This window comes from Electrona antarctica (genome assembly GCF_951216825.1).
Source record: "Electrona antarctica genome assembly, chromosome: 23".
NCBI lineage: Eukaryota > Metazoa > Chordata > Actinopteri > Myctophiformes > Myctophidae > Electrona > Electrona antarctica.
Window position 1 is genome coordinate 22232943 of NC_136804.1, and position 12451 is coordinate 22245393.

Consider the following 12451-nt stretch of genomic DNA (forward strand, 5'->3'; position numbering starts at 1 on the left):
GAACCACCAAATTCCCCTCAAGATGGCTACAAGTCTTACATGGCTACAAGATTGTATTATTATTAATGATAATAGTCATGATAATATTAATAATGATATTTTTTGTAAATGTTATTTTAAAAGTTATTTTGTATAGGCGGCTGTTGGTTGTGTCACACGTCCGCTGTCCCCTGCTCCACACACACACACACACAGACACAGACACAGACACAATACTACTAAATTACACTCTTAACTTCCCTCCTTTCATTTGTATACAAGTACCTCTATATCTCGTTGCTCCTGTGTCAGTTGGACAAGGACGGCTGTTTTAAAGCGCCTCCTCCTCTACAGTCAACTTTAATCCATCTAAATATGGGATCATTTCATATAGATGAGGCAGAAGAGAAAGCTGCCAGCATTTCTCTTTCTCTTAGTTTCCCTTTCTCATTATCACTCTCCTTTGTCTTTGTTTCTCCAGTCTCTGACTACTAAAAGGTGTGTGTGTGTGTGTGTGTGTGTGTGTGTGTGTGTGTGTGTGTGTGTGTGTGTGTGTGTGTGTGTGTGTGTGTGTGTGTGTGTGTGTGTGTGTGTGTGTGTGTGTGTGTGTGTGTGTGTGTGTGTGTGTGTGTGTGCGCGTGCGCGCGCGCGAATTGCTTTTCAATTCAACACATTTCTATCCTTGGAAAGTAACACATACTCCCTTTTCCCATTCCTCCAATCATCATGAGCGCTGTGAGAGGGCAAGTGATGCAATTTGCGACCTGCCTGCTCATTCATGTGTGGAACCCTCATCTAGCTATATGGCCCCTGTGGCACATACCCCTCATAAGATACACACACACACCTTTGTATGTTGCAGAAATAAATCAGTAAAAATGAAAGACATTTAAGTGAAAATGTTGAATTCTCTGTTTTTGTCTTTGAGAGGTTGTGGTTGTCTGTCGACAAGAGATATTTGTTACACACACACACACACACACACACACAGAGCTAGGCTACTCAATCATATAATATCAAAATATCTCCCACACAACCACATTAATATTTTTGCTAGTAAAATAATATGCCTACATGTATTTGTATGTAGGCAGCCACGACATACAAATACACATGTCATAAAACGACATGTGGTCACATACATTCTTAAGTATAAAATGGTGCATTTATTATATAAATGGTGCATTTAGCGCTTTTATCCAAGGGTAACATGTCATGTTATGCCATTGTGACTCATTAAGGCTAGGAGGAAAACATGCAAGGCACCAACCTGAACTTCGGGAGCAATTAGGGGTTCATAGTCTTGCTCAGGGACACTTCGACACTGAACTCTGCATGGGGAGCCCGGGATCGAACTGGGGACCTCGCGGTTCCCATCCAGCCGCTCTACCAACCTCATTTAACACAGGTGAGAGGTGAGAGACGGCTTTGCTCTAGCTCTGGTCCATAGCATTGTGACGAGCGACCTTTGCTCCTCTCCAACTCACACATGCAGGGTACCCCATCTGAATTTAGATTATGTTCTACTCGCACATATTGGGTATTCCGTGCTGCTCGTTTAGACGTGTACTGTACTACTGTAGTACATATTTATTATTTATGACAAATTTCCTGCATGCATTCAACATAGTGTTTAGCAGTCATGGTTGGAGCCTGGAGGCATTAACCTGACTGCCAGATGGGGCAGCAGAGAGTACACTGGGTTGGGAGTCAGGTTATGGAGGCATGGCAGCCTGGCAAGTGCATTTTTAAATCCTGGGTTCAATTTATGTTGAACATGTCAAGTAACCCAAGAAAGCACTATGGCGTCTTTACTTTGGCGTCCTTGGCTTCATCATATTCAAAATAATCATCTGAACATTTAATGACATACAAATAATAATAATAAACTTTATTTATATAGCACCTTTCATACATAAAATGCAACCCAAAGTGCTTCACATAAAACAAATAACAAGCAGTGGAATGCTGAAAAACAAAACAGCAGGTCAATACAAGACAACATACTAATACTAATACAAAAGAAAACATTGTAAGAAACATTGTATCAGAACATTGAATATGAACACAAGATAAATCTAAACAAATGCCAAGTTGAAAAAATACGTTTTCAACTCGCTCTTAAAAACAGCAAGCGAGGTCGCCCTTTTAAGGTGCAGTGGTAGTGTGTTCCACAACTTGGGGCCATAGACCCAGAAAGCTGCCTCACCGGTGTTCTTATGTTGAGCTTTGGGTAATTTTAAAAGAAGAGTGGATGAAGACCTGAGTGTTCTAGTGGGAACATAAACATTTATGGAATCCTTAATATACGAAGGTGCCAGGTTATTAAGTGCTTTATAAACAAATAAAAGTGCTTTAAATACTATTCTAAAGGATACTGGTATAGTGTTGACAGGACTGGACTAATGTGATCTCTGCTTCTGGTATTTGTTAAAATTCTAGCTGCCGCATTCTGGATTATCTGTCATTCAAAACAAATGGAGTTGCAATAATCTAGTCGGCTTGTGATAAAAGCATGTACAAGTACTTGCATCTCTCTGATTTAAAATGTAGGTCTGAGTCTAAAGTCACACCCAGGTCTGTGACCTCTGTTTTGACATGTCTAGCCAGGGATCCAAGCATTAGCTTAGTGGCAGCGGTGGCCGAACGGATAGCGGCGCGGTCTTGATACCGGAAGGTTCCTAGTTCGAATCAGCCGTCCGACACGTTACAATTACCACCGCTGAAGTGCCCTTGAACAAGGCATTGAACCACTACGATGAAAGGTGTTCTATGAGCAGGGCCTGGCTGGAAACAAGTTCTTGAGCTTAGCCCAGATACCCTGGGTAAATATAGATTTCATTTCATTTAATTTCAGCTGTACTAAGGAAGGATCTCAGTTTTTCCTTCATTAAGTTTTAAAAAGTTACTACACATCCAAAGATGGATGTCATTGAGACAGGAAGCGAGATCACTCAGGGCATTGGGGTCGTCTGGTGAAACAGATAGTGTAGTTGGGTGTCATCTGCATAGCAGTGATAATTAACATTATGGCGTCTAATGATGTGACCAAGTGGCAGCACATATAAGGAGAAGAGGATGGGTCCTAAAATACTTCCTTGAGGAATCCCATACTCTATCTCGACTGGTTCTGATACGGAGTCACAGAGAGACAGAGAACCGTCGTTCAGCTAGGTATGAATGGAACCATTGTAGGACACTACCAGACAGACCTACCCATTTTTCAAGTCTGTCAATTAAAATGCAGTGATCGATAGTGTCAAATGCACCACTCAAATCTAAGAGGATGAGGATAGACACTTAATTCTTATCACTTGCCATTCTGAGGTCACCGACTACTTTTAGTAGTGCTGTCTCTGTACTGTGCTCGGATCGGAAACCTGATTGAAATTTATATAAATGTTATTTTTGTTGATGAATGAGAAGTTGATTAAAAACTGTCTTTTCAAGGAGTTTACTGAGGAAGGGGAGGTTGGATATGGGTCTGTAATGTGTAGATCAGTGCTGTCCAGATTGGGCTTCTTAAGCAGAGGTTTTACCAGGGCCATTTTCAAGGATTTGGGGAATATACCTGATTGGATGGAAGAGTTTATTATATTAGTTGTATACTGGGAGAGACAGTGGGATGTAGCTTTGAAAAGTTTGGTTGGGATGGGATCAAGGGCACAAGTGGATGGCTTCATTTTTCCTATCAAGGTGCTGACATAGTCAATACTGACTGGCTCGAACGAGTCCATCACGAAAGATGGCGCCTGACCAGGGAAATCCCAGTGAGTAACTAAGGGGGAGTTAGAGGTAAAATTAGGAATAGGACTAACAATTTAAGCTCTGATATTAACAATCTTATCCCTAAAAAAGAGGGCAAATTCATTACATTTCAGAGCGAGTGCTTGATCATTCAAAACTGTAGCAGGTCTAGAGTTTAGAAGACTATTGATGGTGGAAAATAGGACTTTATGATTTCTTTGGTTATCATTAATATTGAGAAATGGGTTTGTCTCGCCTTTCTGAGAGCAGTGTTATAGTTATGTAAATGTTCATTAAAATTTTCCAGATGGACATCTAGTTTATTTTTCCTCCATTGTCGCTCAGCTTTGCGGCAGTTTCTTTTTAGCTGACAGGGCGGCATTATTCCATGGTGTTCTATGGCTATTATACCTTTTCTTAATCTGTAAAGGAGCCACTGTATCTCTAGGGAGTATCTCAATTTGTCATTGAAATCATCTACAAGGTTATCAACTGAGGTCGCATTAGATGGAGTAGGAGTGCTCATTAAATTGGAGAAATGTGCTATTGCTGTCTCGTCAAGATTTGTCTTTTTAATTACAGTTTCAGAGTGATCTCTTGGTGTTAGAACTGTAGTATTAAAGAATATACAGCAATAATCAGAAACAGAAGCAGGAATTTCAGAAATGGCTGATATATACCCTTTGGGAAGACCAAATCTAACGTGTTTCCGTGCTTATGGGTACTGCCAGTTACATGTTGGACAAGGTCAAAGCTTGCCGTGAGGTCCATGAATTCCATTGCTCTAGAGTTAGTACAGTTATTAATATGAAAGTTCAGATCACCAATTAAGATAAGTCTGTGAGGAGAATGGACATAAGGTCAGAAAATTCAGATAAAAGATTTGCAGTATAGGCCTATACAGTAGGCTATATAAAATATACAGTACTATGCAAAAACACCAAACAGGCCAGGGACACGTCCTTCAAGATTTTTTATTTCACACACAGGATACATAGGCTACAGTTTTTCTTTTAAAAAAAAAAAGTTACTCCTCCAATAAATGGTCCACTTTTGATTGATTGAAATATATTAACAGTTTGCAGAATTACAGTACATTTCAAGCACAACTCGATACAAAAACTGTCAACTGTGAGTGGACGACCCAATAAAGCATTACACTTGTTTACAAGAGGGTCCACCTTTTTTCAAGTGTTCCGTTCACCTCCACCATCTGTTCTACCCTCCAGGTAGGATTGCATCCAGCTCACTGATGTGCTATCAAAACCAATCACTTTTAGCTTGTTAACCAGTATGGAGTGGTTCATGGTGTCAAAAGCCTATTGGGGTTCCAGCTTGACCATGCCGCAGTATTTGCCAGCATACACCTCATGTTTGATGTGGCCACTCAAATAGAGGAGGCATGTGTCAGTGGAGTGGGATGTCAATCAAGGACTTGGCCCGCCTCTAAATGGTCAAACAAGTTCACGCTCCGCCCTCAACCCTCAAACAGCCCCCCCCCCCCCCTCCCAGCCTGCTCAGTCAATGTTGCCATGTCCGCTATTAAAGTGTGTTTTTCTGTAAACTTGCTTATATGTACTTGTAGTTGCAGTCAGAGCTATTTTCAATTTCTATTGTGATTAGGCTATTTTCATTTAAACAAGGCAAAGGGCGAAGAACCTATAGCACCCTGCAGCGAGTCTGCAGCGCTGCTGGGTGACTCTCCGGAGAAGGGCTCACTTATTTTGGGCTTGTTCTCATAGACCTGATTATGGAAGTCAGTCAGGTGCAAAAATCAAATAATAAATACCAAAACTTTAATAATAAATAGGCTACTGCAGTGGAGGAAAAATAGCAAATTAAATAAATACAAAAATACAATTAAACAAATACCTTTATTTCATTGCATTTTGTTTTATTTATTTCATTGCGATATCTATTATTAAAGTTTTGGCATTTATTATGTAATCTTTGGACCTATGTCTGGACTAATATCTGATTGCTTGTTTCTCTCGCAAAACAGGAACCTGGCAACACCGAGACGGGCCCCTCGCCGCGCACACACGCACACGCACACTGTTCGGTGTGGCTGGGCTGGCAGTGACCGACCGACCGTTGGGGAACCAAACCAACACAACACAAGCGTCTCAAGATGGCTGACACGCTGGGCTCCATCGTCCCCCTGATCGGGACTGGTGCTCCTCCTGCCACCACTAGTGCAGCAGTGGCCACTAGTTCCACCTCCAAGAACAACAACAACAACAACACCACGGCGCTCATCATGATGAAACCCACGAAGAGAAGAGCCTCTGGCGACCGCAGCGACTTCAACAACCCACCGCCGCCCAAGAAGCAGAAGCTCCGGACTAGCGAGGAGGATCAGGAGAAGAAACCCAAGAAAGTCAACCGAGACGGGGCAGCGGCAGCGCCAACGGCCGGGGGCAACAACAACACCCACCACCACCACCACGGCAGCAGCAGCACCCTGCAGCAGCAGCAGCACGGGCACCACCACCCCCCGAAACCCAGCAGCTACGGCAACGCGGCTCTGTGGAGCTTCGCCCGGGCGAGCAACAGCAGCAGCCCTGACGGCGGCGGCTCGGCGCCTGGCGGCGGCGGAGGAGGAGGATCCACAATAAAGACCCACCACCATAACATCCACAATAAAGTGTCCAAACAGAGCGATTTGTTCCTCCACAACAAACCACCTTCTTCTGCTTCTTCCAAAGCCAACAACAAACCGAGCACAAGCAGAGACGACAGCAACAAGCAGCAGCAGCACCACAACATGGAGAAAGACCGAGACAAGAAGAGACACCACAAGAAGCCATCAGTGCTGCTCGCTGCTGGACCGACCCTGTTCGGGACGTCTGCTTCTGATGTAAATAATAACAACAACAACACAGTCGGCCTACAACAACATGCTGGACCCACCGGGACGTGTGCTGTAAATAATAACAACACAGTCAGCCTACAACAGCATGCACTGAAGAGGGAGAACGGCGGGGAGGTTGTCATGTTGCCTCGGAAAGGTACGGTTGTTTAGTTAGTAATCCCACAGGCTAGACTAGAACATTTATGATTATTATCCCCATGATTAAAACACAGTGTTTGTGTGTAAACAGTTTAAGGTTGAGTCGCAGGATCGCTGTAAACTCCATGGCATGAGAAAACATACCTTAGTTTACATTGTCAAAGCAAATGTCTAAATATGATAAAAATCACACCCGTGTGAAGGGAGGGGCGCTAATATATTAAAGTTTAACTCATGTTGATTAGGTGATGTAATGGTGATGTAAAACAAACATTAAACGCCATTAACAATATAGAGACAATATGACGTAATGAGGCACATTATGAGTACATTTTCCCTTCATTGTCAATGGCGTTTACAAAACAAACCTGTATATAGGAGGGGCTAGCGCCCCTCAAAAACTGTTGGGAAAATTGGGAAAGTATAGACCAATTATTTGTTTACAAACATTGGGACTGGGCGCACGGGTGACTGTTTCATGTAATCAATTCCCAACAGATCTCCAAACCTGTTGTTTTGGGGAGCGCTGGTTTCAGTCCATTCAACCTCCTCTTGTGAGTTGGCTAGTGAGGTGCACCCTAGGAGACATTTATACTTCAAATCCCAACAGTATTGCGCACAGAGAACAGCTGATATACAAGCTCACATCGCATCGCAGATGCGACTGTTGTGAGCGTAGAGGTCTGCTGCCGTGTTGTTCATAAGCGCACCTCCCGTTCTTATGACAGCGACTGGAGGTGTGGTTTTGAGGACAACTGTTTTGAATTGCTATTATTGTTCAAACACAACAGAAACCAAGGATTATATATTTCAAGGGCGAGAGATCACAATAAAAATCCTAATCATTCTTCCTCCACTGGGAGAAAAACAGCATCTGAAAGTTTGATGGGGCATTTTTTACACGTGAGTGCAGTTAGAACTTTTCCATTGCATCTTATGAGAGGTGGTGTTCTTCTGCTGCCTTTGTGCGCGCGCATGCTGTTTCTTATCAGTGTGATGTCGTCTGATAAGGCGTCTATATACAGTTCTCTCTCTCTCTGTGTCTCTCTTTTCTTTTTTTTAAACTTTTGTCCAAGTTTCGAGAACCTCTGATGAATTGAATATGAAGGACCCCAATGAATGGAAACAAGCCATAGTGCATTATTATGGATTACAAATCCTCTTAGCAGACCGTGTACAGTATATTGAACTGTACTTTCCTGTGCTTTTACCCCTGCAAACTGTTAATAACCAGTAAGACGCCCTGAGAGCGAGAAGCAACCTAGAGCGAGGTCGCGTGCATGCATCCACCTGGGTGATGGCAAACTGCTGGTGCTGGGCGAGCGCTGGTGCTTTGGCATGGGGGCTCATATCAACATATGGAATGAATTCTGTACTGGCCATAATATATGGAGCGTGTCTTGAGTGTACAGGGTTTGATGAGGTCAGAACCGTCAGATCAACATATGGAATGTCAGAACAGGTCAGCTCCATATATGGAGATCTAAGGGTGGCAGCGTGGGCAGTGTCTTGAGTGTACAGGGTTTGATGAGGGCCCCGTGATCTTCATATGGAGACGGCCATATATAGAGCGTGTCACGAGGCGTGATGGACTGACGGCCATATATGGGGGTGTCACGAGGACTGACGGCCATATATAGTGGGGGGTGGCGTGAACTGACTGACGGACAGGTTTTGCAGTCAATCAATCAATCGGAACAACGCGTCGGTTTTAGCAGTTTAAATGTAACCGTCTCCTCTACTATTTGTTGAAGGCCGTGTTGAATCGTACACGGGATAATGTTGATCATTAATTAATGAATATGTTATGTATTAATTGTTTATTAAGACAGATTCATCATGTGTCTTCCAGCCTGTTCACCCGCGCATGAACCAGAGAGGTTCCCTCTACCCCAAACCCAAAGCAGGACACGATATGGTTCATATTTTGCAACCAGCTGCTCTCTCTCTCTGCCTCTCTCGTTTAACGTGACATAGCGTTAAACGCTACTGGGTAACGTTTTTTGTGGGGGCAGTTGGTGTTTTGATAAAGCGTTACTCCACGTTGTATGTTGTCATAACAATATTATGACTGTACAGTACTACTGTACATCCGCCATTATAGGGCAAGTGGTTATTTTGGTACAGTAGCCTAGTAGTGCCACGCCACCTCCACACACAACCCCGGAGCTGAAAGAGAGAGAGAGTGCTTCCAGTTAACACCATGTTCTAAATTTCTGGTTCCTGCCAGTGTTGGAAAAAGTACTCACATTTAGGTATCATACTGCAATATAGAAAAAATACTCTGTTATGTTGTAAGTAAAAGTCTGGAATTAAAAATGTACTTGTGTAAAAATATTGGCATTGCATCAAAATCTTTTGACATTAGCAGATGTACAAGCTCACAATGTGTCGCATCGCAACGTATTGTGAGCTTGTTCTGTACTGCGATGGAGGTGATGGCATTTTCCCTATACTAACTTTACACTGTAGCTCTGTCATAAATGGGCCTTGTGTGATACATCATGACACACAAAAGTGTAAACAAAATGTGTGTATGTAAATGAGTGACAGCATGGTGGGTGCATGTGCACTGTGCGCACGCTCTCTCTCTCTTTTCCACCTGGCTGCGCATGGCAGGTTTAGGAAGACACACACACTGTACACACAGGCCTTGTTATTAGACAACAGGACTTAATAATTTAACGACATTGTAATCAGAAAAGCTCTGGTGTGTCCAGAGATGCGTGGCTGGCGGTAGAAGTGTTGACTCTCTCTGGGTTACTTTATCTCACCATGTCACTTTTTGCACTAATGTGACCCAAAAGAGAAATTAGATGTTTGTTGCCCGGAACCTAGCCTGGCCCAGCCAGCGTGCTTTCTAGTCTAGAGGGGTGGGCACGCATGGAGCAAGCGCTGGAGAATATTGGTTCACCGATTGCCCCCTGCCGCCCCTCCCCTCCCTGGTAGAAAACAGCAAAGAAAACTGACGTCACCATTATTTTTGAGCGACGCCCCCTCTGCACTGTAGTTCACTCCCACTCCAAGACCACGAAATGTCACGTTTGAGCCGATGCGAACGGAAATAAAAGCCTAGGTACCGAGGCTACCCAGTGAGTTACCCAGTGAGTTTTACATCTCTTATGGTCCATTTGCTTACCAACTGGTTGAAAATCACTGGCATTGAAAAAGTCCAGCCTCGGAAGAAATAAAAGCATGGATCACTGTTTCAAAATTGTTTGAGTGGGAGATTATGGTTTTATTTTGGCGAGTAGTCGTACGTGAATAAATACATGTTTTGACAACGGAGCTAATCTGTTTGTCAAATTTGAAATTACTGTAAAGATAACGCCAAGGTTTTTTGCACTGGTGTGGTCACTGTGGTGGATATTGGAAGTGACTTCAAGTGAGAGCCCAGGGTGTTGACAGGAGTGGTTTATTTAGTTTATGGTGCTAGAAGAAGCCCCCCTGTCTCTGGGAACAAGTTGGATCTCACTTGCATACCATAACTGTCCCTGTCAGCTTTCCTACTGTCGGTCTGTCTCCCAGAAGCAGAGAGGTTCACTTGAGTTCTTTTATTTGCAGCTCTTTTGGACAACACAAAATCACAAAAAAGAAAGAGGAAAGGAAAGTCCTGTCCAAGGCACAAGTTGTCAAGTCCATTTGATAATATAATAAAGAGGGAGACGGTTAGGGCTGGTCACGATTACAAATTTAAGTTGCCGATTAACGATTTTATTGTGTTTCTTTGCATTGAACATTGGAACGTTACAATTTGTATTATTTTATTGTTTTTTGCCTTTATTGATAGGGTACAGTAACTAGACAGGAAAGGGGGAGAGAGATGTGGCAAAGGCCGTCGGGCTCGGGAGTCGAACCCAGGGCATGCTGTCCGACTGGCTTGGCAGCCTGTGCCCAGACGGTTGAGCTAACCGTCCGGGTACAATTTGTATTTCTGTTTGCCTTTTAGGATTCATAATCACAAATTGCACATGCAGGGCAGATATGACAAATAACTTAAGAAATCATGACACATTTAATAATGTTTTATATATTTTTCTTTCCAAACAATTTACAAAATAGTGGAAATAGTTGATCTACAAGCTTAGATCTGGCTAATTCTGCAATTTTGATAAATGTTTGAAAATGTATGGACATTTTTCAACATGGAAATGATTGATGATTATGCAAAATGATTTGTGATTGTCTCAAATAATTGCGATTAGCCGATTATGTAATGACAGCCAGGCCTAGGCAGATGGTTGGAATTGACTGTCTGGACAGGGTAGCATGGGTCAGACACGGGTCATGATGATTAGAAGAGCTTAATTAGGATATAGGTCATGGTCAGGACTGGGGTTGGGTATGAGGAGCAGTGGTGTCATGCAGCATTCTCGTTGCACGGAATACCATGGCGTGGTACCAAAATAAACTAGATAAAGTGCCCCTCGGGGCACAGGTCTCCACCAGAGCAGGTCAGGTTGTGGCCTCCTGGTGGTGCTATAATAGGCCAATGTGAAAAGGGTGCCATTTCTTCTTACGCATTCGATGGCAATTGGATGATTTGAGTTATTTTGTTCCAAAAATGTGTTTTGCAAAAATCCACCTGTTGGTGGCGCTATAACAGGCCAATGTGAAAAGGGTAAATTGCACGCTGCGTTCATGATTTGAGGCTTTTTGTTCAAAACGTGCCAATCCTGCAAACTTTGAAAGCCAATGTTAGCCAATTAGAACGGAATCTGAAATATCGGACAGATCCGGCTTGAGCACATGACTATAGAGAGAGTGCGTAACGATTTGCGGGATTTTTGGACAGAATCTGGAGGAGTAAAATCAAAAAAATAGTTTTTCAAAAGTCGGCCACCTGGTTTCACTATAACAGGCCGTTCTGGAAAATGTGGGGTAGAGGTTCATCGTTGGCATCCAGGTGTGTGCATCCAGGTGTGTGTGCATCCAGGTGTGTGCAAAATTTGGCATCGACCGGGTTAACGGTGCCGGAGATTAACTGTACACACACAGACGGACGGACGCGCACACACACACACACACACACACACACGGACGGACACACACATACACGGACAGAATGCAAAACATACTCTCTCCCCATGCCTTGCGGGGAGAGAGTAATTATAAGAACTCTTCGTCTCTGTCTTGATCGATGCCCATGTGTTGTTGGTTCCCACAGCACTACTTTGCTGGCTGGCAGTTCCTGATGTCTTTGGCAGTGTCCTGCTAGTCTCATTCTCCTGGCTCTTTCTGGCTCACCCTTGGTATTCCCTCATACAGGGTATTGTTGGTAACATGAACACTCTTGCTGATGTTAAGTACGGCACGAGCATTCTTGCGCAGGGTTGGCTTCAGGGTCCGCCATATAGAACAGTGGTTTTCATGTCAAGGCCCATTTGAGTCATGGACCACATTTTGATGACATTTAGCCTCTCAGACCCAAAACGTAGAAGATTTTGTTATCGGATAACATTTTGTTAGGAGAGATACAGTAACAGGTAAACATTGAACAAAATAACAATTCTTCTACATTGTCTAATTGTGTAAACGTCTTGTAAATTAAGTAATCCAAATGTAATTATTGAGAGCGTAAAATGAGAGTTTTGAGAGTTAAAGATCTATTAAGTGTCCATTTGGTTACAAACTCTCCATCATTTAGCTGGGGATCACCTGGAACCTCCCCGGACCACTGGTTGAAAACCACTGATGTAGAAGAACAGATTC

The 12451-nt window shown here is 43.2% G+C and overlaps 1 protein-coding gene across 1 annotated transcript in view; it reads left to right on the forward strand.

Moving 5' to 3' along the window:
- Positions 1–5770: 5770 nt before the first annotated feature.
- The window catches only part of LOC306916629 (uncharacterized protein), a 23117-nt gene continuing 16436 nt past the window's right edge, over positions 5771–12451 (forward strand). The window contains exon 1 of the mRNA XM_079494590.1: positions 5771–6737. Within this exon, the coding sequence (XP_079350716.1) occupies positions 5858–6737 (880 nt within the window). The 5' untranslated portion in view covers positions 5771–5857. The remainder of the gene's footprint in view (positions 6738–12451) is intronic.